General features: G+C 40.0%; 1 protein-coding gene across 1 annotated transcript in view; it reads right to left on the reverse strand.

The window, feature by feature from the left end:
* Positions 1 to 23,328, reverse strand: part of KIAA1324L (KIAA1324 like) — a 212,874-nt gene that overhangs the window by 104,124 nt on the left and 85,422 nt on the right. Inside the window, exon 2 of the mRNA XM_018047288.1 lies at positions 7,932 to 8,052. Coding sequence (XP_017902777.1) covers positions 7,932 to 8,052 — 121 coding nt within the window. The remainder of the gene's footprint in view (positions 1 to 7,931; positions 8,053 to 23,328) is intronic.

Consider the following 23,328-nt stretch of genomic DNA (forward strand, 5'->3'; position numbering starts at 1 on the left):
ACATTATCTGCAGAAATTAGCCAAAAGGGTGCAACTACACATTGGAAGAGTCCTATAATCATATACACTTGGGAAACACTGGGTAAAACAGAATTCAGTTAAAACACAGTAAATGTTCCATAAATAATTACCATGTTTCTCAGAGACTTTATTATGAAAATGCGCACTGCAGCCCTTCATCAAGGGGATACCGCAGTAGCCGTTTTTAAAAAGTATTGGCATTTGTTGATGTATGGCAAAACCAACACAGTACTGTAAAGTAAATTTTTAAAAAAGTTGGATTAGAATAAAACATCAGCACCTTGGTGGGTGTTCCCAGCTTGCCTCAGGCACCAAGACACAGAATGCAATTTGAAAGTAATAAACTTATCAGTCAGAAATACTTGGCATTGAGAGCAGCCAATATTTATAACAAGTTTAGGTTCCCAGAGGAGAACCTAGAACACATTTAAGTTGATGGGGGAGGGGATTTCCACCCGCCTGTACACTGACATAAAATCTGAGCCTGTAGACCTGCTGCTGCTAAGTCGCTTCAGTCGTGTCCGACTCTGTGCGACCCCATAGACGGCAGCCCACCAGGCTCCCCCGTCCCTGGGATTCTCCAGGCAAGAACACTGAAGTGGGTTGCCATGTCCTTCTCCAATGCATGAAAGTGAAAAGTGAAAGTGAAGTCATTCAGTTGTGTCCAACTCTCAGCGACCCCATGGACTGCAGCCTACCAGGCTCCTCCGTCCATGGGATTTTCCAGGCAAGAATACTGGAGTGGGATGCCATTGCCTTCTCCGCCTGTAGACCTAGAGCCTCCTAATTCTCAGTGTCATAAAGCATCAAAATTGGACGGGAGGGCCTAGAAAATTAAGCAATGTCCATCCTATCTCCCTGCAGTGAAGTAAATAACAATTTAGTTTGTTAATTGGTGGTTAAATTTGATTCAACAAGCCTTCTAGAAAGAGATATAGATATTTTTGTATTTGTACAAAGCTTCTGTTTTCTATGCCTTTCCATCCATCCATTCATCCATCCACCCATCATCCATCCATGAGCCAAGCAATGAGGTGCCCCCTGCCAAAAAAAAAAAAAAACCAGTCGGCCCTCATCCCATTATCTCCTTCCTTATCCCATTATCTCCTTCCTTATACTTAGCCTGTGGCACCAGGGATGAGGAGAGCCAAAAAAAAAAATGTACTGGCATTTCTCAACAAAAAAAACCTCTCAACACCCTTTGTTTACATGAAATATTGCAGAACAGAATGCAATCACCATTCAATACCAATGTACTCAATTTTCCCAAATGTTCTGGCTGCCATATCAATAACAACTCCACACAACTGAAACAGGCTATGTATTGAATCCTGGGGAAGTGCCTACACTTCAAACAGCTGCTGCTGCTGCTGCTGCTAAGTCGTTTCAGTCGTGTCCGACTCTGTGCAGCCCCAGAGATGGCAGCCCACCAGGCTCCCCCGTCCCTGGGATTCTCCAGGCAAGAACACTGGAGTGGGTTGCCATTTCCTTCTCCAATGCATGAAAGTGAAAAGTCAAAGTGAAGTCGCTCAGTCATGTCTGACTCTTAGCGACCCCATGGACTGCAGCCTACCAAGCTCTTCAGTCCATGAGATTTCCCAGGCAAGAGTACTGGAGTGGGTTGCCATTGCCTTCTCCTTCAAGAAGCTATGATCCCCCAAAAAGGGATTTTTAAATATCCCACCCAGGAAGCTAAAACCAACTCCCCTTTCCATGACAATCCTTCCTCTTCTTTTAGTCCAACTGGAATCAAAAATTATTGATTCAAACTGTCACCTCTCCTTCACCTTAAGGCCCATAAAATGTAGGTTATAACAACAGCTCTGAGAGACAAAGTGAAAATAGGAAAACAACTGTATTAAAGGGTTTTTTAATATCTGAATATAGCATTTTAAAATCTAAGAGCCAAATGTCAGTTTATACAAATAATGAACTATAAGACTAAACAATGCCCACAATACTATGACTTGATGCTAACATAACAAATCAGATTACAAATACCTTAGTCATCCCTGATTAGAAAGCAATGTGTTAAGGTTATACTTGAAGTCACAGGCTGAGAAATATGTGAAGTAGTAGACAACAGAAATACACACTCCCCAAAGGAAGAGATATCTTGCTATGTTTTTTTCCCTTTGGTGTTCCAGACATGTCTGAAAATACATAAGGCAATAGGAAAGGAGCTCTTTCCTCACTCCTAGTAGCCAGGCTTTTATTTATAAAGTTTAGTTTGAAACAAAAAGTCCCTTTTCTCCAATGTGGTTGGTGAGAGTAAGAGAGAGGAGAAGGAGAGAAGGTATCCCACCCAGGAAACCATTCCAGAATGACTATTGCTTTTAATAATCTAAGAAAGTCAAGCAAACACTCAGAGAGTCAAGGGAAGAGTTTTAAAACTCTTGCGCAAGAGGAAAGTGATCCAACAGTAGAGAAGGGATGGCGTCGGGACCAGGGTTTTATCGCCTCATTTTGGGAGGAAGTAACAAGCGCTATATTCAGGAACAACATGCTACCTGTAAGCTGTGTCTGAATGACACCAACACCTCCAATGGTGGATGATGTCCACAGACATAAGACTCGGCACCAGGACTTGGAAACGGCAGCAAAGTTTTCTGGAGCTAAGCCTGGAGCCGACAGAGAGAAATGAAGTCATCTCGGTGGCCTGCCCAGTGCAGCACTGCCTAAGACACTGAGGACTCCACAGCAGAGGGGTCAGGAGGACAATGGGAAGCTGTGTCAGTTAATAAGCAGAGGTCTCTCCCTCCCATTTCCTGAGTGCAGCAAGCCTCAAGCTCACATACAGTCTAGGGATGTAACACAACAAAAACTGAAGCCTGACTTACTTCACTCAGAGCCATGCAACCAGATTTTACAGGATTTATTAAAGATAAAGATATAATACAGCTTGCCCATCAATTTTATTTTTTAAAATGTACAGTTGCTACATAAACATCTCTGTAATTCTTTTCCTAAGGAGAAGCCTCAGGTACTGTTTGTTTCTGAGAAAGAGGGAAAGATCTAGCCAATTACATTTGGAAGATTCTACAGGAATTTCAACTGAGGCCCCATTCTGGGTTTTGCTTCACTGAGAACAGCGGGATCTGGGGAAGTTATGTCTTACATAAGCACTGCCCTAAATATTTTTCACTTATGTGAAGCAGACATGTTAATTTTTAAATTTTCTTTTAGATGGCCCCACTGCTGGGCCATATCATCACAACATAACTGCTGAGTCTACTGCCTGTGGGCATCATCCATCATTTCAGGTTTGGGCATCATTCACACACAGCTTGCAGATAGCAAGCTGCTCCTGAACTCCAACGTTTCTATCCTCTTTTATCCTGAAGCACACGTTTCTAATATCTTCCCTTAAAGATGGCCAGTAATAGAGCTATATGTACCCCCATGCCAGCTTATATGTCCAGATAGGCTCTGGAATCAGACATGTCTGTATCTGACCGCATATCTGCCATATCCTGCCTATATGACCCAACCTGCAGTAACTTACTTCACCATCTTAACTCCGAGTTTTCTTATCAGCAGAGACATTGACATTAGCTATCAGAGAGGGTTGTTGTGAGGATACAATGGAAAATGATATGAAGCTCCAAGCACGGTGGTTAGCCTATCATCCATATATGAAAAATGGTAGCTATTATTAGCAGTAGAACATCTAAGCCACTGAAGGAATATTCAGTTATTATCATAACTGCCTTCAGCAGTGCTTTGATAGCCAGTAATGTGCTAAGCACCACGCTTAATGTTAGGAATTGACTGAGCTTCTAAGGTAATTGCCTCTATTAAGTTTCTTGTGAGTTTCAAAATAACTTGCCTTTATCATATAAAGAACAGTCACAATCAGAGGCCAGACTAACAACCTCCAGAGCAGATATAACTATAGTATACAGAAATACACATAAATTCAGATTTCAGACAAACCAAGATAAAAAATGTCCCAGCCATCTCATAAGTAGTATCATTTTAGGCTACCATTTTAAAAGTAAGTACTATCATCATTTAAAGTGATTTACAACTAATAATGACTTTACTATATCAAGTTTTTAGAGTAGTTCTAGCTGGCATGTCAAATTCATAACATTATCTGTGGAAGATAATAATAAATAATGAGCAAAAAACATCCTTGGCAATAAACAGAAATAATTCCTAGTCAGACATCAATTCTGAAGCATATTTTTGAAATTTTGGCCAATGAATTTAATTAGTGGTATGGCTGGTAAGCTGATTTGCAGTGTTCCTCAATTTCCATCATGTAAATACTCCACCGTAGCCCATTTCAAAGGAACAATCAGCACTCAATAGCCAGTGCCAGTTAACAGCAGCACAGCTGCTGAAAACAGTTCCGTTCAGTTCAGTTCTTCAGTCGTGTCAGACTCTTGTGACCGCAGAGACTGCAGCATCGCCAGGCTTCACTGTCCATCACCAACTCCCGGAACTTGCTCGAATTCATGTCCATTGAGTTGTTGATGCCATCCAACCATCTCATCCTCTGTCGTCCCTTTCTCCTCCTGCCTTCAATCTTTCCCAGCATCAGGGTTTTTTTTCCAATGAGTCAGCTTTTCACATCAGGTGCCAAAGTATTGGACTTCCAGCTTCAGCATCAGTCCTTCCAATGAATATTCAGGCCTGATTTTCTTTAGGATTGATTGGTTTGATCTCCTTGCAGTCCAAGGGACTCGTCAAGAGTCTCCTCCAATACCACAGTTCAAAAGCATCAGTTCTTTGGAGTTTTGTTTTCTTTATAGTCCAACCCTAATGTCCATATATGACTACTGGAAAAACCATAGCTTTGACTAGTTGGACCTTTGTCAGCAAGTAATGTCTCTGCTTTTTAAAATGCGGTCTAGGACTGTCATAGCTTTTCTTCCAAGGAGCAAGCATCTTTTAATTCCATGGCTGCAGTCACCATCTGCAGTGATTTTGGAGCCCAAGAAAATAAAGTCTATCACTGTTTCCAGTGTTTCCCCATTGATTTGCCATGAAGTGATGGGAACAGATGCCATAATCTTAGTTTTCTGAATGTTGAATTTTAAGCTAACTTTTTCACTCTCCTCTTTCACTTTCACCAAGAGGCTCTTTAGTTCTTCTTCACATTCTGCTATAAGGGTGGTGTCATCTGCATATCTGAGGTTATTGATATTTCCCCTGGCAATCTTGATTCCAGCTTAAGCTTCATCCAGTCCAGCATTTCTCATGATGTACCCTGCATAGTCGTTGGAAAAGACTCTGATGCTGGGAAAGATTGAAGGCAAGAGGAGAAGAGGATGACAGAGGATGAGACAGTTGGATGGCATCATCGACTCAATGGACATGCTGCTGCTGCTGCCTCGCTTCAGTCATGTCTGACTCTGTGCGACCCCATAGACGGCAGCCTACAAGGCTCCTCTGTCCCTGGGATTCTCCAGGCAAGAACTCTGGAGTGGGTTGCCATTTCCTTCTCCAATGCATGAAAGTGAAAAGTGAAAGTGAAGTCATTCAGTCGTGTCCAACTCTTCGAGACCCCCTGGACTGCAGCCTACCAGGCTCCTCCATGCATGGGATTTTCCAGGCAAGAGTACTAGAGTGGGTCACCATTGCCTTCTCCCAATGGACATGAGTCTGAGTAAACTCGGGGAGTTGGTGATGGACAGGGAAGCCTGGTGTGCTGCAGTCCATGGGGTCGCAAAGAGTCAGACAACACTGAGCGACTGAACTGAATTCTGCATAGAAGTTAAATAAGCAGGGTGACAATATACAGCCTTGACATACTCCTTTCCCAATTTGGAACCAGTCTGTTGTTCCATGTTCGGTTCTAACTGTTACTTCTTGACATGCATATAGATTTCTCAGATAAGGTGATCTGGTATTCCCATCTTGTGAAGAAATTTTCACAGTTTGTTGTGATCCACTCAGTCAAAGGCTTTGGTGTAGTCAATAAAGCAGAAGTAGACATTTTTGTGGAACTCTCTTGCTTTTTCGATGATCCAACAGATGTTGGCAATTTGATCTCTGGTTCCTCTGCCTTTTCTAAATCTAGCTTCAACATCTGGAAGTTCTTCATTCACATACTGTTGAAGCCTTGCTTGGAGAATTTTGAGCATTACTCTGCTAGCGTGTGAGATGAGTGCAATTGTGCATTAGTCTGAACATTCTTTGGCATTGCCTTTCTTTGGGATTGGAAAGAAAACTGACCTTTTCCAATCCTGTGGCCACTGCTGAGTTTTCCAAATTTGCTGGCATATTGAGTGCAGCACTTTCATGGCATCATCTTCTAGGATTTGAAATAGCTCAACTGGAATGCCATCACCTCCACTAGCTTTGTTAGCAATAGTGTTTCCTAAGGCCCACTTGCCTTTGCATTCCAAGAAGTCTGGCTGTAGGTGAGTGATCATACCATCGTGGTTATCTGGGTCATAAAGATCTTTTTTGTACAGTTCTTCAGTGTATTCTTGCCACCTCTTCTTAATATCTTTTGTTTCTGTTAGGTCCATACCGTTTCTGTCCTTTATTGTGCTCATCTTTGCATGAAATGTTCCCTTGGTATCTCTAATTTTCTTGAAGAGATCTGATACATTCAAAATGCTGACACACTCCACCTCAGTCGGGTTGTTTACAAGGGAAACAAGGAATTAGCCCGTAAGGAAAATGTAAATATAGATAAAAGATAAACAGATTTTTCAGAAAAGTGACAGAAGCAATTTTGCAATGAGTTAATTCCACAGGCAATACTCAGGATGTTTCCCTTTTAACTGGAATCCTCCCTGAGAGCTGGTCCTCTCTCTGCAGAGGTGGTCACATATACCCCAGCCATGGATCATCTCCTTCACTGGCCCTACTATCCTCCCAAGATTCTTGCTGGACACGAGCCTTTCCCTAGCTAACCTGAATTTCTCAGGTTCTCTTTATATTCATTTAATATCATTCACCAAGAAATAATGGCTTTCTTCTCTAATTTTCCTAAGACATACCATCTTCCCGTCTCTCTTTTATTACTAAATCCACACCTATGCTAAAACTCCTCCAACCAACCATGGAGATAGAGTTTTCCCATGAAGAGGAAGGAATGAGCTATCTGTTTAACTAACTTGCTTATCTGCTTTTTCATTTGGGAACAAAAGAAGTCAGCTTTTAGGAATACCATTTGGAAGACTGTAGAAAAACCAAAATAATCTTTGTCTTCTGGCTTTGAACTCTAGAATACCACAAGACAACTTTACTGCAGGATCTTATGACTCACCAAATTCAAGGGTTTTTAAAAGTAGAGTCTATAAATGAAAATTAATTTAATGACATATTTCTGTTAATTCATGTTACATTTCAAACCTGCTTAACTGCTACAAGACAAGCTGTCGAATATGATAGCAAATTCTCTAATTTCTCTGTACATTAAAAAGGCAAATTATAATATTTCTATGGCTAAAACAAAAACAAATCCATTGCCAGGTGAGAGAGTTCTATAGATGTGTGTTGGGGAGGAAAGCACAACAATGTAACTGTTCTTAATGTCACCGAACCTACAAATGACAAAGACGGCACATTTTACACAATGTGTTTAACAATATTATGTGTACCAAATGCTATTTATGTGTAGCAAAACTCTGAAAAGTCCCTTAAAATTTAAAGAAAAAATCTATTAAATAGAAATTCTGCCACTCTTCCCTTTAGAATTTCAAGTAAGATAGTAAACCAGATTTTTAAAGACAAATAAATAAAAATAACACCCCTTAATATAGCCTGCATCTCCTTTCAGACTTCAGACCTAAGGGCACTAGGTGTTGAGAAAAGGTGCTTCTGCTCTGCTGGACAACAATGCTCTTTTTTTCCAAGGTCTTTTCTAGGCATCACAGTTAACTTCTCAGGCTCATATGAAGGACTTATGGTTTAATTGGGAAAAAAGTCAAAAAGTCAAAACATACTGCATTCTTTGCCTCTCACTGGGTCAGGCAGGCCAGAGCAGTCCACTGCGGAATTCGGAATGGCAACTCTCCACCTGGAGCCACTGCTATCACATTCTGTATATTCAAAGTGGTAATCTTTCTGCAAATAATCACAGACAAGTCTTTGTTAGAGCCAGTTTTAATGGGACAACTGTGCTTTCTCAGTCACTCTCAAACCTGCCTGGAAGCCTCATTCCAAACTGTTCTCTCTGGTTGATCCTCGTTCTTCTGAGACTCCATCCATATCATGCAGTTTTTTGATAAAAAAAAATATATATCATGACACAAATGAACTGACTTGCAAAACAGAAAAGGACTCACAGACTTAGAAAACAAACTTACAGTTGCCAGGGGCAGGGGTGGGAGGGAGGGACAGTTAGGGGGTTTGGGAAGGTCATGTGTACACTGCTACATTCAAAACAGATAACCAACAAGGACATACTGTATAGCAAATGGGACTCTACTCAATGTTATGTGCCAGCCTAGATGGGAAGGAGGTTTGTGGGAGAATAGATACATGCATATATATGGTTGGGTCCCTTCACTGTTGACCTGAAACTACCACAACATTGTTAATCGACTATGTGTGTTTAGGTCGCTCAGTCATATCTGAGTCTTTGTGACCCCATGGACTATAGCCCATCAGGTTCCTCTGTCCATGAAATTCTCCAGGCAAGAATATTGGAGTGGGTTGACATTTTCTTCTCCAGGGGATCTTCCCAACTCAGGGACTGAACACAGATCTCCCACACTACAGGTGGATTCTTTACCATCTGAGCCACCAGGGTATAAAAAATAAAATTAAAATTAAAAGTTTAAAGTTTGAAAAAAAAAATGTACAATTCAAGGTGCTGAGGCTCTGAAGAGGAACATGACAGCCATACACTTAATGGTGTGGCCAGGGACCTATAATCTCACACACCCAAAAAGCAACAGCACATGCCCCTATTTTTGCAGGCTTCTTAAGATCTGAATAATTGATAGATATGAATATATGAGAAAATAACCCTAAGAAATTGAAGGCTGTCACTGTCCTAAGTTTTTCAAAGAAAGAAATAAGAGAACTGTTCCCACAGACCTAATTTTTCACTCCGTTTAAAATTTAGCAGAAGGCATAATAATTAATCATCCAAATACTAATTAAAAGACTACCAAATTTTAAAGCAGCTCTTCCAGGCTCAATATATCCCCACTACAGCACACTATCTTCAATCACTGACTATAAAATAGACCATTTACTACAGTCGCCAAGTAAGACCAACCCACTTGTCTCTGGCCCTTGGTTGCTCTGAACTCTGTCTTCACGTTGACCACCCCTGCTCAGAGCACATCACTGAGACCTTGAGCTGATAGGAATGAGGAAAAAATGTAGCATTTCATTTCACTGCAGCATTTCAAGAATGAGAGAAACTACAAATCTAGCCCAAAATATTTTCAGCTCAATATTTTAGAAGTTGCTAGGTGGTTTCATCTACTCTGTTTATTAATAACAAGAGTGAATAGAAATATTGTCACATAATCATCAGAAAACTAGGTGTGGGAGGTAGGGAAGTTTGTGTGCATGTGTGTGTGTGTATGTGTGTGTGCATGTGTGTGTAAGAAAAAATACCAGTTAAGAGGCAGGTTCTAGAATCAGGTCTGAGTTTGAATTGACATCCTATTCTTCCACATACCATCAATGTGCTATACTGGACAAGCCACTTTACCTCTCAAAGCATCTACTTTTTTCATTGGTAAAATTAGAATAATAGTATTCCCTATTTTGCATGGCTTTGCAGCAGTAAAATGTTAGCCAGGTTAAGCTGCACTGAGTTAGCACTTATTAGTGGTAGAATTCTTCTTCTTCTTAAAGGCAATGTGGGTACAGAGAATGATATGCAGGAAGGAACTAACCAGTGGCAATAAGGTAAGGCACGAACTACCTGCATCTCTGTTTCTCCTGCTTCAATATCTGCACACTCTTAAAGATAAAATGAAAAGGGACTGAGAGTTAAAGAAGGTATAATCACTGAGCTGGGAGCCAAGAGCTTTATGCTGCATTCAGCAGACTCTCTCCCAGAAATAAGATTCATTATATGCTTCAAGCAATCATCTCTAAATAGGATTTTTTTCAAATAGGATTTTTTTCTACAAAGCTTGGTAACAGACAATTTGAGATTATGTTATTTGACAAGAATCTGGATTTCTAATATGTTTTACTGCCAATTAAGAGCAAATCTACACATGTTCTAAAAAAATCAATGAAAGCCTACAAATAGGAAAGGCTTTCCAGAAGGAAAGATGGGAAGAAGGGAGGAAAAAAGGGAGGAAAAAGAGAGAGAGGGAGGGAGGAAAACACAATGAGGTTCACTAAATTTGACAGCATACAAATGTTAAACACTATACATCAGAAGTCATCCTAAACAAAAGCAAAAAGTAAACAACAAAACGAACTACCAAAGAAACATACAGCAAAGGTTAATTAACTTAAGAATACCAGGTTTATGAGTTCTGCAAATGAATGGTGGTGATGGGTGTACAACAATATGAATGTACTCAATGCCTCTGAACTGTATACACTTACAATTATTAAGGTGCTAAATTTGATTTATATATATTGCACCATAATCTTTAAAGTATAAAATACTGGGTTTCTAAAAATCAGTAAGGAAAAGGACAAATAACTATTGGAAATATGGTCAAAGAACACAAGCAGTTCATTAAAGAACAATACAAATAGCCAAGTATATGCAATGCAGGAGACCTGGGTTTGATCCCTGGGTTGGGAAGGTCCCCTGGAGAAGGGAATGACAACCCACTTCAGTATTCTTGCCTGGAGAGTTCCACAGACAGGGAAGCCTGGAGGGCTACAGCCTATGGGGTCACAAAGATCTAGACACCACTGAGCAACTAACAAAAAATATATATATAAAATAAGTTGAACATTGCCAAAGAAATACAAATGACGATTTTCATCAAGTCGACATGGCATTTGAATTTATTTTAAAACTCTCTAATGTAACAGCACAGTAAACTGAGCACTCATATGTGCTTCCAAAGAGAGAATGAAGTGGTGTAGGGTTTCTGGGGAGAAACTGTCACTCTGTACCAAGGGCTTTAATGTGTTTAAAAAAAATTTGACTCCAAAATCCCACTTCTAGCATCTTATCTAAGGTGGGGGGAGTGTTTCATGTGTTTAGTGATTTGTGTACAAAATAGCTCATGAAAACTTTCCTATAGGTTGAAGGAGCATAGTTAAGAGTTTATTATAGAATCTTACATGCACTTTATCTGGAATTTTTCACACATATTTATGTCATTAAATACTCATAGTAATTATGTGGATTAGGAAAGACAGTTAACATTATTCCCATTACTCAACTAAAACTCAGAGGGGACTTACTCATACATACCCACCTAGTAAGCAACACAGCTGAGAGCAAAACTGAAGCCTTCCATTTATTTACTAGTGGTTTCAGTTTATATAATGCAATTGTGCTTAATATAGAAGGCTAGTTTTAAAATAGAAGTGGTCAAAGTTTTGAATATAAGAGCCTGATAGTTACAAGTCTAATAAGAATCATAAGGATGTCTCACACTCAGAATACAAGAGGACACAGATAAGCAGAAACCATTTGATTCTCCCTCTATTTCTATATTAGTTTTCTGCAGATGCTGCCAAAAATTACCACACACGTAAGCCACTTGAGACAACAGAACTTTATCCTTTCACAGTTCTAGAGGCAAAAAATCCCAACTTGGTATCACTGGGCCAAAATCAAAACGTCAACCACGCTGACCTCCCTCTGGAGGTTGTGGGGAGAATGCTCTCCATGCCCCTTCCGGTTTCTGGTGGCTGCTGCCATTCATTGGTTTATAGCTGAATCACTCCAGTCTCTACCTCTGTGGTCACACTGCCTTCTCTTCTGTCTGATCTCCTTTTTATCTCATTCTGATAAGACTCTTATGATTGCATTTAGGGTCCACTGAGATCATTAAAAAAAAAAAATCCCCCATCTCAAGATCCATAACCTATTCATATCTTCAACCTCTGTATCCACAAAAGATAACAACTCACAGGTTCCAGGGGAGAGGCTATGAATATCTTTTGAAGAGGAAGGCATTATTCAGCCTACCATGGCCCACCCTCTGGTCTCAAAATTTCACATCCTTCCCACATGCAAAGTACACTCACCACATACCAATATTCCCTAAAAAGTCTCAACCCATTACAGTATCAATTCAAAGGCCAAAACCTCATTTACATCTCATCAGTTCAAGGGTCCCAAATCTAATCTTTTAAATCAAGTATCAAGGAGACTCTGATTATGATCTATAAGGGGGCAAGATTCCTCTCCATCTGCGGACCTATGTTACCTGCTTCCAAAGTACAATGGTTTTTGACATTAACAACAGTGATAGACATTCCCACTCAGAACAAGATAAAGTGGAAGAAAGGGAAGGATGATGTCAACCATCTCAAGACATTTCAAAATTCAGTAGGGCAAATTACATAACGTTTCAAGGTCTGGGAATAATCCACTATAGTTCGTGGCTCCAATCTCTGGGCCCAAGACTCTACCCTCAGAGTCATTCTTCTGAATTTTTTTTTTAATAAAAACATATTTGCAGTTGAATAGTTTTACTGCACTTCTTCTTGCATGTAAAGTTTTGGGAATCCAACAGCCCTTCTCCATTTCATCTATCTCCATCGTTTTCTTGATGCTGGCAGTATTTCCCCTTTGATCATAAAGTTTGTGGGTCTCCTGTACATCTCATGCCATAGACAGAAGATCTTCCTAAAATCTTTCCTGGATAATCCCATCTCTGTTCCTGGTTTCTGCTAAGACAGTTGAGATCTATGAATCACACACCTAATGTCTTTGACACTAGCAAAAGGTTTTCCAGCCACACTCTGGGCCTTGTCTCCACAGCATACTTTCCTAACAGTGAATCTCTGAAATTAGCATCTTTTGCAATTTGCACAGGCTGAGAATTTTCCAAGGAATCAAGTCTGGATTTCTTTTTAACAATTCTCCCTTCGATTTCTCTTTCCTCTAACATTTTATTGCAAGCTGCGAAACTTTGCTCAGAAATCTCCCCTGTTGATATTCAAGTTCATCACTTACAAGTATTACTTACCTTCCACACAACAGGATGAAATTGTTAAACTTCCTGCCACTATATAGCAAAAGTCACCTGTCCTCCAATTTCCAACGATGTGTTCCTCATGTTCTTTTTAGCCTTAACCAGTAGCACATTTAAAATTTCTACCAACATTCTGCTAAGGACAATTTAATATTCACTTTTACTACTGTGTTTCTCACTTCTTCCTGAATCATCACTGGAAGAATCTTTAACATTCATATTTTTGTCAACAGTCTGTTCTAGGCAATCTAGGTTTTTTCTATCATGTACTTTAAATTCTTCCAGCTTCTGTTCATTACCCAATTCTAAAGCCACCTGCTCATTTTTAGTTATGTGTTACAGCAACTCCCCACTTTCAGGTTGTAAAATCTGTATTAGTTTTCCTTTGACAGCTGTAACAAATCACCAAAAATTTATCAGCTTAAAGCAACAGAAATTTGTTCTCTTACAATTTTGGAGGCCAGAAGTCCAAAGCCAGCATCACTGAAGTGCCACCCAGGCCACATTCCCTCTGGAGGCCCTAAGGCAAAATCTATTCCTTGCTTCTTCCAGTTTCTGGTGTCTGCAGCTTCATTGGCTTGCAGCTGCCATCACACCAGTCTCTGCCTCTGTGGACACACTGCCTTCATCTTCCTCCCCGTTGTGACTGCATTTAAGACCCGTTCAGATAACCATCTTCATCTCAAGATTCTTATTCACATCTTCACAGTTTTTTAAGCCTTTTTCTCCCCCTGTCATATAAGGTAACATACACAGATTCCAGGGATTAGGACATAGGCACCTTTCTTTGGTAGGAGGAGTAGTATTCAGCCTACCATAATCTCCTACTGCAGAATAGCCTAAACCAGCCATGCAGTTGCATAATGGTTTTCCTGTTCCTCTTGTTCCCAGTTATTTGTATTAGGAAGTATTTCTTTCTCATCTGCATATCCCACTGTAAGGATCCTGGTCCTCATATGTAATTTGTTATCCTCCTTGCAAAATACTGATGCTGAAAAGTATGGCATGAATTTCAAATGAAGCAAGACCTCTGAATAAAATAGGTAAGCTCAAGAAAACTCTGTCACCTTGGCCTCTGTGTTATTCAGGTTGCCAGTTATGAGCAGTAAGTACACAGAAAAGGTATGTTGTGTTTTCTGGATGCAGTGGTAGATGTCATATGCCAATTTAGTCTTCCTATGATTCTTTATTCTACCTGCCTTCTCTAGAATACCCTTGAAATCTAAAGAGGCACAGCTATTGTTAAGTTACAAAATTCTTAGCACTCCAGCAGGAAACTATAATGTGTTTATTTATCATTTAAAAACACTGAAATGCAAACCTACTTCATGCGGAGGGCAGCACTTGGGGTCAGAAATTTAGACTGCAGCCCCCACCTGATGGGTTTTATTTTTTAAATTATTTAATAGGCTATTTCATCTAGGCCAGTAATAATTTTTTTAATCTACTTCTGAAGTCAACACTTAAACCCACAGCAGAGATCTAAGAAATAGTGTGATGCAGTAAAACCACTCAAGATACAATATACACTCCCCAAATATTTTGAATGGTATTCAAGGTACTGAATAAACAGAGCTACAGCACATTCATTTTCAGATTTATAGATAATACCTCATAACTCTGGCCACAGACCTAAACAGATATTGAGCTAAATTTATCCCTTGGAAATGGGAATTTGGGGGGTATCAAAGAGAAATTAAAAAGAAAATGTAAAATTTTTCTAGTATAAATATAAAATTAATATGTCAAATATTTTATTTAAGTCATTAACAAGTCAGTCCAGAAATAAGCCATTGTCACCAGTTCAAAGGAGAACTCAAAAGAACACATATCAACTGCCAACCAGGAAAGTGAAATGAACTAAGAGATGCAGAACTGGGAAATATCCTAAGGGCAATAATCAATTACATTCCAAAAAATAAAATGGATTTTCATTTCTATGGACAGGAATCATTTGTATTCTTATCAATTTCCTACATCTAACAGTACTGCAAAATAGTTCAAAGTCAGGGGACAATGCAAACTTCTACAGAAACTGATCATTCAGAAAGGTGCTCTAAACAGGTCAGTCATCTTTTCTGCCTATTTCAACATGTTTCACAATTCTCCTGACAAGAAGAAAAGTTCCTGTCAATTTTTGCAACATTACAGGGCTCCTGACACTTTATCACCAAACATAACGATGTGAGTCAGAGCACACTCTAAACAGCAGAACATCCGCTCACAATTCACACTCTAAATTATAAACTGGAGGAAGGGCTTGTCGTGACCCCACTCAGGGGATGGCAGTTATTTAGACAAGCCTGCAAATCACAAAACACTGGGGAATGAAAACACTGCCTCAAATAACAAAATTATGGGACACTCTGAAAATCCAACATTGTAAATATATGGGAACCAAGGAAACAACCCAAAAAGAAATAGAGCATGGATTTACTCCTGATGAGAGTGGATGAAAAACGCAAAAACAAAGTCACCAGCTACTGCAGACACTGACCTTCAACACCTCTGAAAGGAGTTCAGGATGGAGATCAGAAATGAGGCACTCTGTGCTCTGGGAAAAAAACTGGAAGAACAGGCCTGCAGATATACATTTTTAGGAGAAGATTACATGAGTCTAATTTCCTGCATCTTCTAATATCTAGAAAACCACTAAGTTCGAACCACTAGCAGCCACCTTTTCTCAAAATGTGTTCTTAACTGCATGTACCTTCTTCATCAAAATCACATACATCCTGCCCTTTTCTCTTACTCCTTAGGAGCAGCCCCTCAGAGCTCTCTCTGAGAGGCGCTCTCCCAGGGTATAGCCTTTATTTTGCCCCAAACAAAACTTAACTCATAACTCTCATGTTGTGCAATTTGTTTTTTCAGTAGACATCAGCAAATGCTTAGAAGATTATTCCTCAATACAAATCATGATCACACACACACACATTCACTCACAAATCAAGTATAGGCACAAACTTCCAAATTGTGCTTTCTTATACCTAAACAGAAAATGTCAGGATACACCCAAAAAAATATTAGCTACTTAAAGTAGCCCCTACAAAAGACTGTTTCCTTGACCAATCATCAGTCAGCCTCCTCTGAACTCTCTTCCCAATGAAGCCTTGACCTCTGGGCTTCTGTGTTCATCTCTGCATCACCCAGTTTTATCAAGAATCCTGTCAAGTCAGTTTAGATAGAATCCCCCTTTACCCTTGATGTTTTCCTCTTAGTAATTTTCCATCCACTGACCCTCACCTTGCTCCTTGGATATAAATCCCCACTTGCTTATGCTATATTTGAGCCTGAGGTTTCTTAAACCCCATTGCAATAGTTCTTGAATAAAATCTGTTTTTACCGTTTTAACTACTGACCACTGGCTTTCTCTGACACCCTTAAGGCAAAAGTCATTTATATTACAAAAGCCTTATAGTTCTCACAGAAAATCTGGGGTATCATCTCTCAATTATGATCACAGTTGCTATAGTTTAACTACACATAGGCTAGACAATGTTTTGAATATATCTCACATATGAAAATAATATGCATATGTGTACATATGTTCTTGACATTATATTGACAATAGTGAAAGCCGCTCAGTCGTGTCTCTTTGCAACCCCGTGGACTGTACAGTCCATGGAATTCTGCAGGCCAGAATGCTGGAGTGGGTAGCCTTTCCCTTCTCCAGGGGATCTTCCCAACCCAGGGATCGAACCCAGGTCTCCTGCATTGTAGGTGGATTCTTTACCAGCTGAGCCACAAGGGAATCCCATATTGACAATAAATATATAGTATTTATATATTGACATTAACATATATCATTTATCATGCTTTATACCTATGTTAGGGCTTCCCAGGTGGCTCAGTGGTAAAGGATCCACCGGCAAAGCAGGAGATGCAGGTTCAATTCCTGGGTTGGGAAGATCTCCAGGAGGAAGGCATGACAACCCACTCCATTAATCTTGCCTGGAGAATCTCATAAACAGAGGAGCCTAGTGGGCTATGGTCCGCAGGGTCACAAAGAGTTGGACATGACTGAAGTGACTGAGCACACAAACCTATCTTAATATATTTCATTTTCATACATGAACATCAATTTATATCATTCTGGCTCAACTGGTAAAGAATCTGCCAGCAATGCAGGCTACCTGGGTTTGACCCCTGGGTTGAGAAGATCCCCTGGAGAAGGGAAAGGCTACCCACTCCAGTATTCTGGCCTGGAGAATTCCATGCATCCATGGGGTCGCAAAGATTCGGACAAGACTGATTGATTTTCACTTGATCACTTACTACATGACACTTTAGTTATTAAGTAAGTACTATAGCCTAAATGCCATGGGGGAGATTTAAAATAAATATAGCACACAGTCCCTGTACTCAATAAGTTTATGTTTTTGTTGGAGCACCAAGACAGACAGACACACACACACACCCTACATAATTTTATAAGAAAGCAGAAAGATCTAGGGTTCCATGTTGAACAGTGGCATTACAAGACAATAGACAAGTTAAAACTGTATAAGGTAAAAAAAAAAAAAAAATTACCAATAAAAATCTCTCAACTCTACCAGAAAATAAAACAGGTACCACTTTCAATAAACTCAAAACAGCCAATTTTTCTTTAAGCCCTTATCAGTTATCCATTTCTTAGCAATCAAATGGCTTGCATTTTAGGGATCATTTTCTAGAAAAATAGGGTAATATGCATGATGTGACCTCATTATATCATGACTTCAGAGTCAGAAGAAATTTCTGTGATCTTGAACCACCTGAAAAGGCTTTGAGGAGAAAGCCCTGGAAGACAGGTGGGGTTTGTAACTGCTCTAACGCTTATCAGTTCCTTCATAACTAGCAAGTCTAATAAGGTGTGATAAACAGTGAGGCCAAGTCTGAAGATAATATGCCTAAAGATTTTAAAATTTAAAAAAAATAAAAAATTAAAAAAATAAAAAAATAAAAATAAAAATGAAAAAAAAAAAAAAAGACATGCAGTGAAATACATTAGGCTAAGACAGGTGAGTAAGTGAACTAAGGAAAGAACAAACGAACCAACAAAATGAACCAATGAGATGTACTCATGTCAGTGACTCTCCTATGAGCAAATCAGTTCCCTGATGCTCCCTGCCTCCCCTCTGCAGTGAATTTAGAGGTGACCACAGTTAATTTTAATGATCCAGTAGATGAGGACATATTCGAGTTTATAGAGTCAAAAGCAATAGAGACAGAAGAAGAAAAAGTGCTGATATCTAAGAGAACATACACAGAGGGAAGAGACCAAAAAAAGTGAACTTAATTCATTTTCTTCAAATGAGGCTCTTTCTCTTTGAGTATTTTTATGTGAAATGCTGACAACAGCATAGTCTTATATTTGATGAGACTGCAACTCCTGTTGGAGCAAAGCCCTCAAATTTAAGTTTCAGCAAAGTGTGTGACACCCTATTTGAGAGAGCGAGACAACAGGAAGGAAAAAGAGAAACCATAAGACTGTAGTGCTCAGCACGGACGTTCCAACTCCAGTTCCCATGGGTGAGGGCATACATCCTACTACATGGGAAGGTCAAAAACAGGAGGATACTCAGTGCAGACACACATGACATAATAAAAAACTTCCTTAGCCTACATGATCAAGTACATGAGCACACAGCATTGTGCAGAAACATTCATACCCAGATTTTTTTATAGAAGGAACATGAAGTTAGTTACCATGGGAACCTAAGGCTAAGTAAAGCAATATGTATTTGATCTATTTATGACACATCCTCTTCTCTACATTTGCAGACATGATGGCTTTTAGAAACTATTTTGAAAATGTTCATGTTTTGAACCTGAATTCAATATCTGTCTTTGTAAACAAGGCCTTATAGGTACTCAACTTATTTTGTCATTCAATAAATATTCACTGCACGTCTCCCCCATGACACTGTGGAGATGCTGCGGATACCACGAGAAATGAAGCAGCCAAGTCCCTACTCTCACGGGACTTACACTTTAGTATGAATAGAAGTGCCCAGGTCAATGGACATCTAGGTTGCTTCCATGTCTCAGCTGTTGTAAATAGTGCTGTAGTGAAAACTGGGGTGCAAGGTATCTTTTTGAACTGTGGTTTTATTCAGATACATGCCCAGCAATGGGATTGCTGGAGCAAATGACAGCTTTTTTTTAAATTTTTTAAGGACACAGAAGCAAACCTAAATGTTAGCTGATGGAGAAATGGATAAAGATGGTGTGGTACATACATACAATGGAGTATCACTCAGCTATAAAAAAGGACAAAATAATGTCATTTGTAGCAACATGGATGGACCTAGGGATTGTCATACAGAGTGAAGTAAGTCAGACAGAGAAAAACAAATATAGTATGATATTGCTTAAATAAGTTATCTTTTTTAAAATGGTACGATGAACCTATTCACAAAGAGAGTCACAGATGTAGAGAACAAACCTATGGTCACCAAGGGGGAAAAGGAGGAGGGATAAATTGGGAGATTGAGATAGGCTTATATTTACACACTGCTATATATAAATCAGATAACTACTAAGGACCTACTATAAAGCACAGGGAACTCTACTCACTACTTCATAATGACCTATATAAGAATAGGATTGACAAAAGAGTGGATATATATATATACGTATTATATATCGCTGATTCACTTTGCTGTACAGCAGAAACTAACATAATATTGTAAATAAACTATACTCCAATAAAAAAAGTTTTAAAAAGAAGTGCCCACTGTTTCTTGGCAGGATCCAGCTCAGACCATTTTCTTTCTCTGGCTCTCAGCACAAGCTGATAAAGATGTACAATGGGCTAGTCCTTGTCTCCCCTCTGTCTGTGCCAAACCTAAGACCACAAGCAACTCAGGTGCGTCCTAAGTTATGCTTGTAGTCTTACATCCCAATTCTCATATTTTCATTGTTCCAGATAAAGGGGAACCAGCCATCTCCTGCATTGTCATGGAACATCAGGAAAAGTTGCAAAGAACATTCTAAAACAAGTTTGGAAAAAGTGACAGATTTTATTTTCTTGGGCTCCAAGATCACTGAGGATGGTGACTGCAGCCATGAAATTAAAAGACGCTTACTCTTTGGAAGAAAAGCTATGACAAACCTAGACAGCAGACACATTACTTGGCTGACAAAGGTCTGTATAGTCAAAACTATGGTTTTTCCAGTAGTCATGTATGGATGTGAGAGTTGGACCATAAAGAAGGCTGAGCACCAGGCTGGTGCTTTTGAACTGTGGTGTTGAAGAAGAGTCTTGAGAGTCCCTTGGACTGCAAGGAGATCAAACTAGTCAATCCTAAAGGAAATCAACCCTGAATATTCATTGGAAAGACTGATGCTGAAGCTGAAGTTCCAGCACTCTGACCACCTGATGCAAAGAACTGACTCATTAGAAAGGATCCTGATGCTGGGAAAGATTGAAGGTTAAAGAAGGGGACAACAGAGGATGAGACAACCGGTTGGATGGCATCACCAAGTCAATGGACATGAGTTTGAACAAACTCCAGGAGACAGTGATGGACAAGGAAGCCTGGTGTGCTGCAGTCCATGGGGTCACAAAGAGTCGGAATGACTGAGTGACTGAACAACAATACAACAAAACAAGTCTACCCAAAAAGAAATGAAGGAAAATGTCAATGTTCTTAAGACTGCAGCCAGATAATCTCTATTACCAATGTTAGATATATTAGCTTTAAAAAAAAACTTCAAAGAAAATGCTGAGGAAAATGTTATGTCCTTGAACTAAAGGTCTTTAAACACATGCCATTATTATTTTACCATCTAATTATATTTAAACTTGCTGAATTATCCCTATTCCCCAAAACCTGTAGAAAATGGAGATTCTCAAAAAAGTAGAGAGAAAAGGAATAAAAATAATATAAATGACAAAAATAAAGAGACTAGAAGTGAAAAGCACAATGCAAGTGTCAATAATTTGTTTGGAAGACAGGACACCTAGGTGAACTCTAGCAGACTTATCAAAGCAAAACAGCTAAGGACTGCACATCCAGACAATAACAAGAGGAAAGCTGACATGAGCCACAGAAAGACATAGAACTGAAGGCACCAAACATCTCAAAGCAAACAAAGCTGACAACAGAAAGACTGAAAATCTGTTTAAAAATGTAGACTCTTCCATTCCCTTTCAATCACAAGAGAAAAAAATTATTTGCTCCAGAAAAGTTGAACTAGAAAAGTCACAGATTCAGGGTCATCAAGTGTAGCCGGTGGAAGAAAAGGCAGCTTATCAAAAACAAGGGACTGTGTGCACACATGCATACTAAATGACAAGACCCACCACAAAACCCTCCCACTGAAACACAATCCCAGCACCACCGTCCTTCCACCTGAACCGCCTCTCCCAAACTAGTAGCCACATTTCTACTTCCTGAAATGTGCCCTTGATGGATGGTATGCCTCACATCAGGACTCTTACCCCTGCATTTCAACTGATTTTCACATCTGCTTATCCTAGAAATGAGACTTGCTGGAACCTAACTTTTATCCACAATATCATTATTGTTATTCATAAAAACACTAATGACATTCGCAAAACCCTGTAAGTGCTCCTGATATGCAGATAACACCACCCTTATGGCAGGAGGTGAAGAGGAACTAAAAAGCCTCTTGATGAAAGTGAAAGAGGAGAGTGAAAAAGTTGGCTTAAAGCTCAACATTCAGAAAACTAACATCATGGCATCTGGTCCTGTCACTTCATGGGAAATAGATGGGGAAACAGTGGAAACAGTGTCAGACTTTATTTTGGGGGGCTCCAAAATCACTGCAGATGGTGATTGCAGCCATGAAATTAAAAGATGCTTACACTTTGGAAGGAAAGTTATGACCAACTGAGATAGCATGTTGAAAAGCAGAGATATTACTTTGCCAACAAAGGTTCGTCTAGTCAAGGCTATGGTTTTTCCAGTGGTCATGTATGGATGTGAGAGTTGGACTGTGAAGAAAGCTGAGCGCCAAAGAACTGATGCTTTTGAACCGTGGTGTTAGAGAAGACTCTTGAGAGTCCCTTGGACTGCAAGGAGATCCAACCAGTCCATCCTAAAGGAGATAAGTCCTGGGTGTTCATTGGAAGGACTGATGCTGAAGCTGAAACTCCAATACTTTGGCCACCTCATGTGAAGAGTTGACTCAATGGAAAAGACCCTGATGCTCAGAGGGATTGGGGACAGGAGGAGAAGGGGACGACAGAGGATGAGATGGTTTGATGGCATCACTGACTCAATGGACATGAGTTTGGTGAACTTGGGAGTTGGTAATGAACACGGAGGCCTGGCACGCTGTGATTCATGGGGTCGCAAAGAGTCAGACACGACTGAGCCACTGAACAGAACTGACTGATAAGTGCTCCAAAATAATTTTCATTACATTATCCTACTTGAATTAGTCTGAAGCACAACCCTCCATAGTAGGCAAGTGTCCTGTCTCCATCCTCACAGCCAATGTCAAATTTCAATCACCATCTTCTGCCATCTGAATGACTACCAACAACCTAACTGGCCTCCTGCTTCTGCAGCAGCCAGTTCTCATTATGTCATCCCTGCTCAAAATCCTACAACCACTTCTAATTAGCCAGAGGACAAAGTCCATAATCTTAGCATAGCATGAAAAGCCTTTCTTGATTCATGTTCTCTCTGCTTCCCCAAGTTTTCTTTTTCAATCTTCTGCATATGTGAAACACTGAAACACAGAATAAAATATACTATGTTCTTCCTTCCCTCCGTGCCCTAAACATGACTTATTCTCGGTGTGGAAGGCTTCCTCTTTGCCCAGACCCTGTAACAGCATAAAGGAATCTCCATAATCACAAAGCATTGTGGGGCAGGTTCTCCTTCAGGCCATACCTCACATTGGCAGGACCAAGGGCAACAGTATAAACTGAAATGTCCTTCATCCTCTACACTCACCACACACCTTGAACAGCCTCCTCATATACAAGTGGTGACACCAACCAGCACATTCAAGCTCTGTCAGTGCCCCTCCCACAATAACACCATCTACAGTCAGGAGTATGGACCTGAAAAAAGCCACTGAACACCCTGGAAGCAGACCTGGGACTTGTAAGCATGCAATTGCAAAGTCATGTTAGCCAGAGTATTGTGTAAAAGGGCAGGGAAAGAAGGAAATGTGACATCTAGGTGGGCACATCTCCTTAGCACATAGATTACAAGGCAGGTGGGGGAACACAGCCACAGGAAGCCCAGGGGGGGGCCCTCTGCAGCAGAGACAAGGTAGGGGCCCC

Source organism: Capra hircus, chromosome 4 (assembly GCF_001704415.2).
Source record: "Capra hircus breed San Clemente chromosome 4, ASM170441v1, whole genome shotgun sequence".
In the NCBI taxonomy this organism is placed as follows: Eukaryota; Metazoa; Chordata; class Mammalia; order Artiodactyla; family Bovidae; genus Capra; species Capra hircus.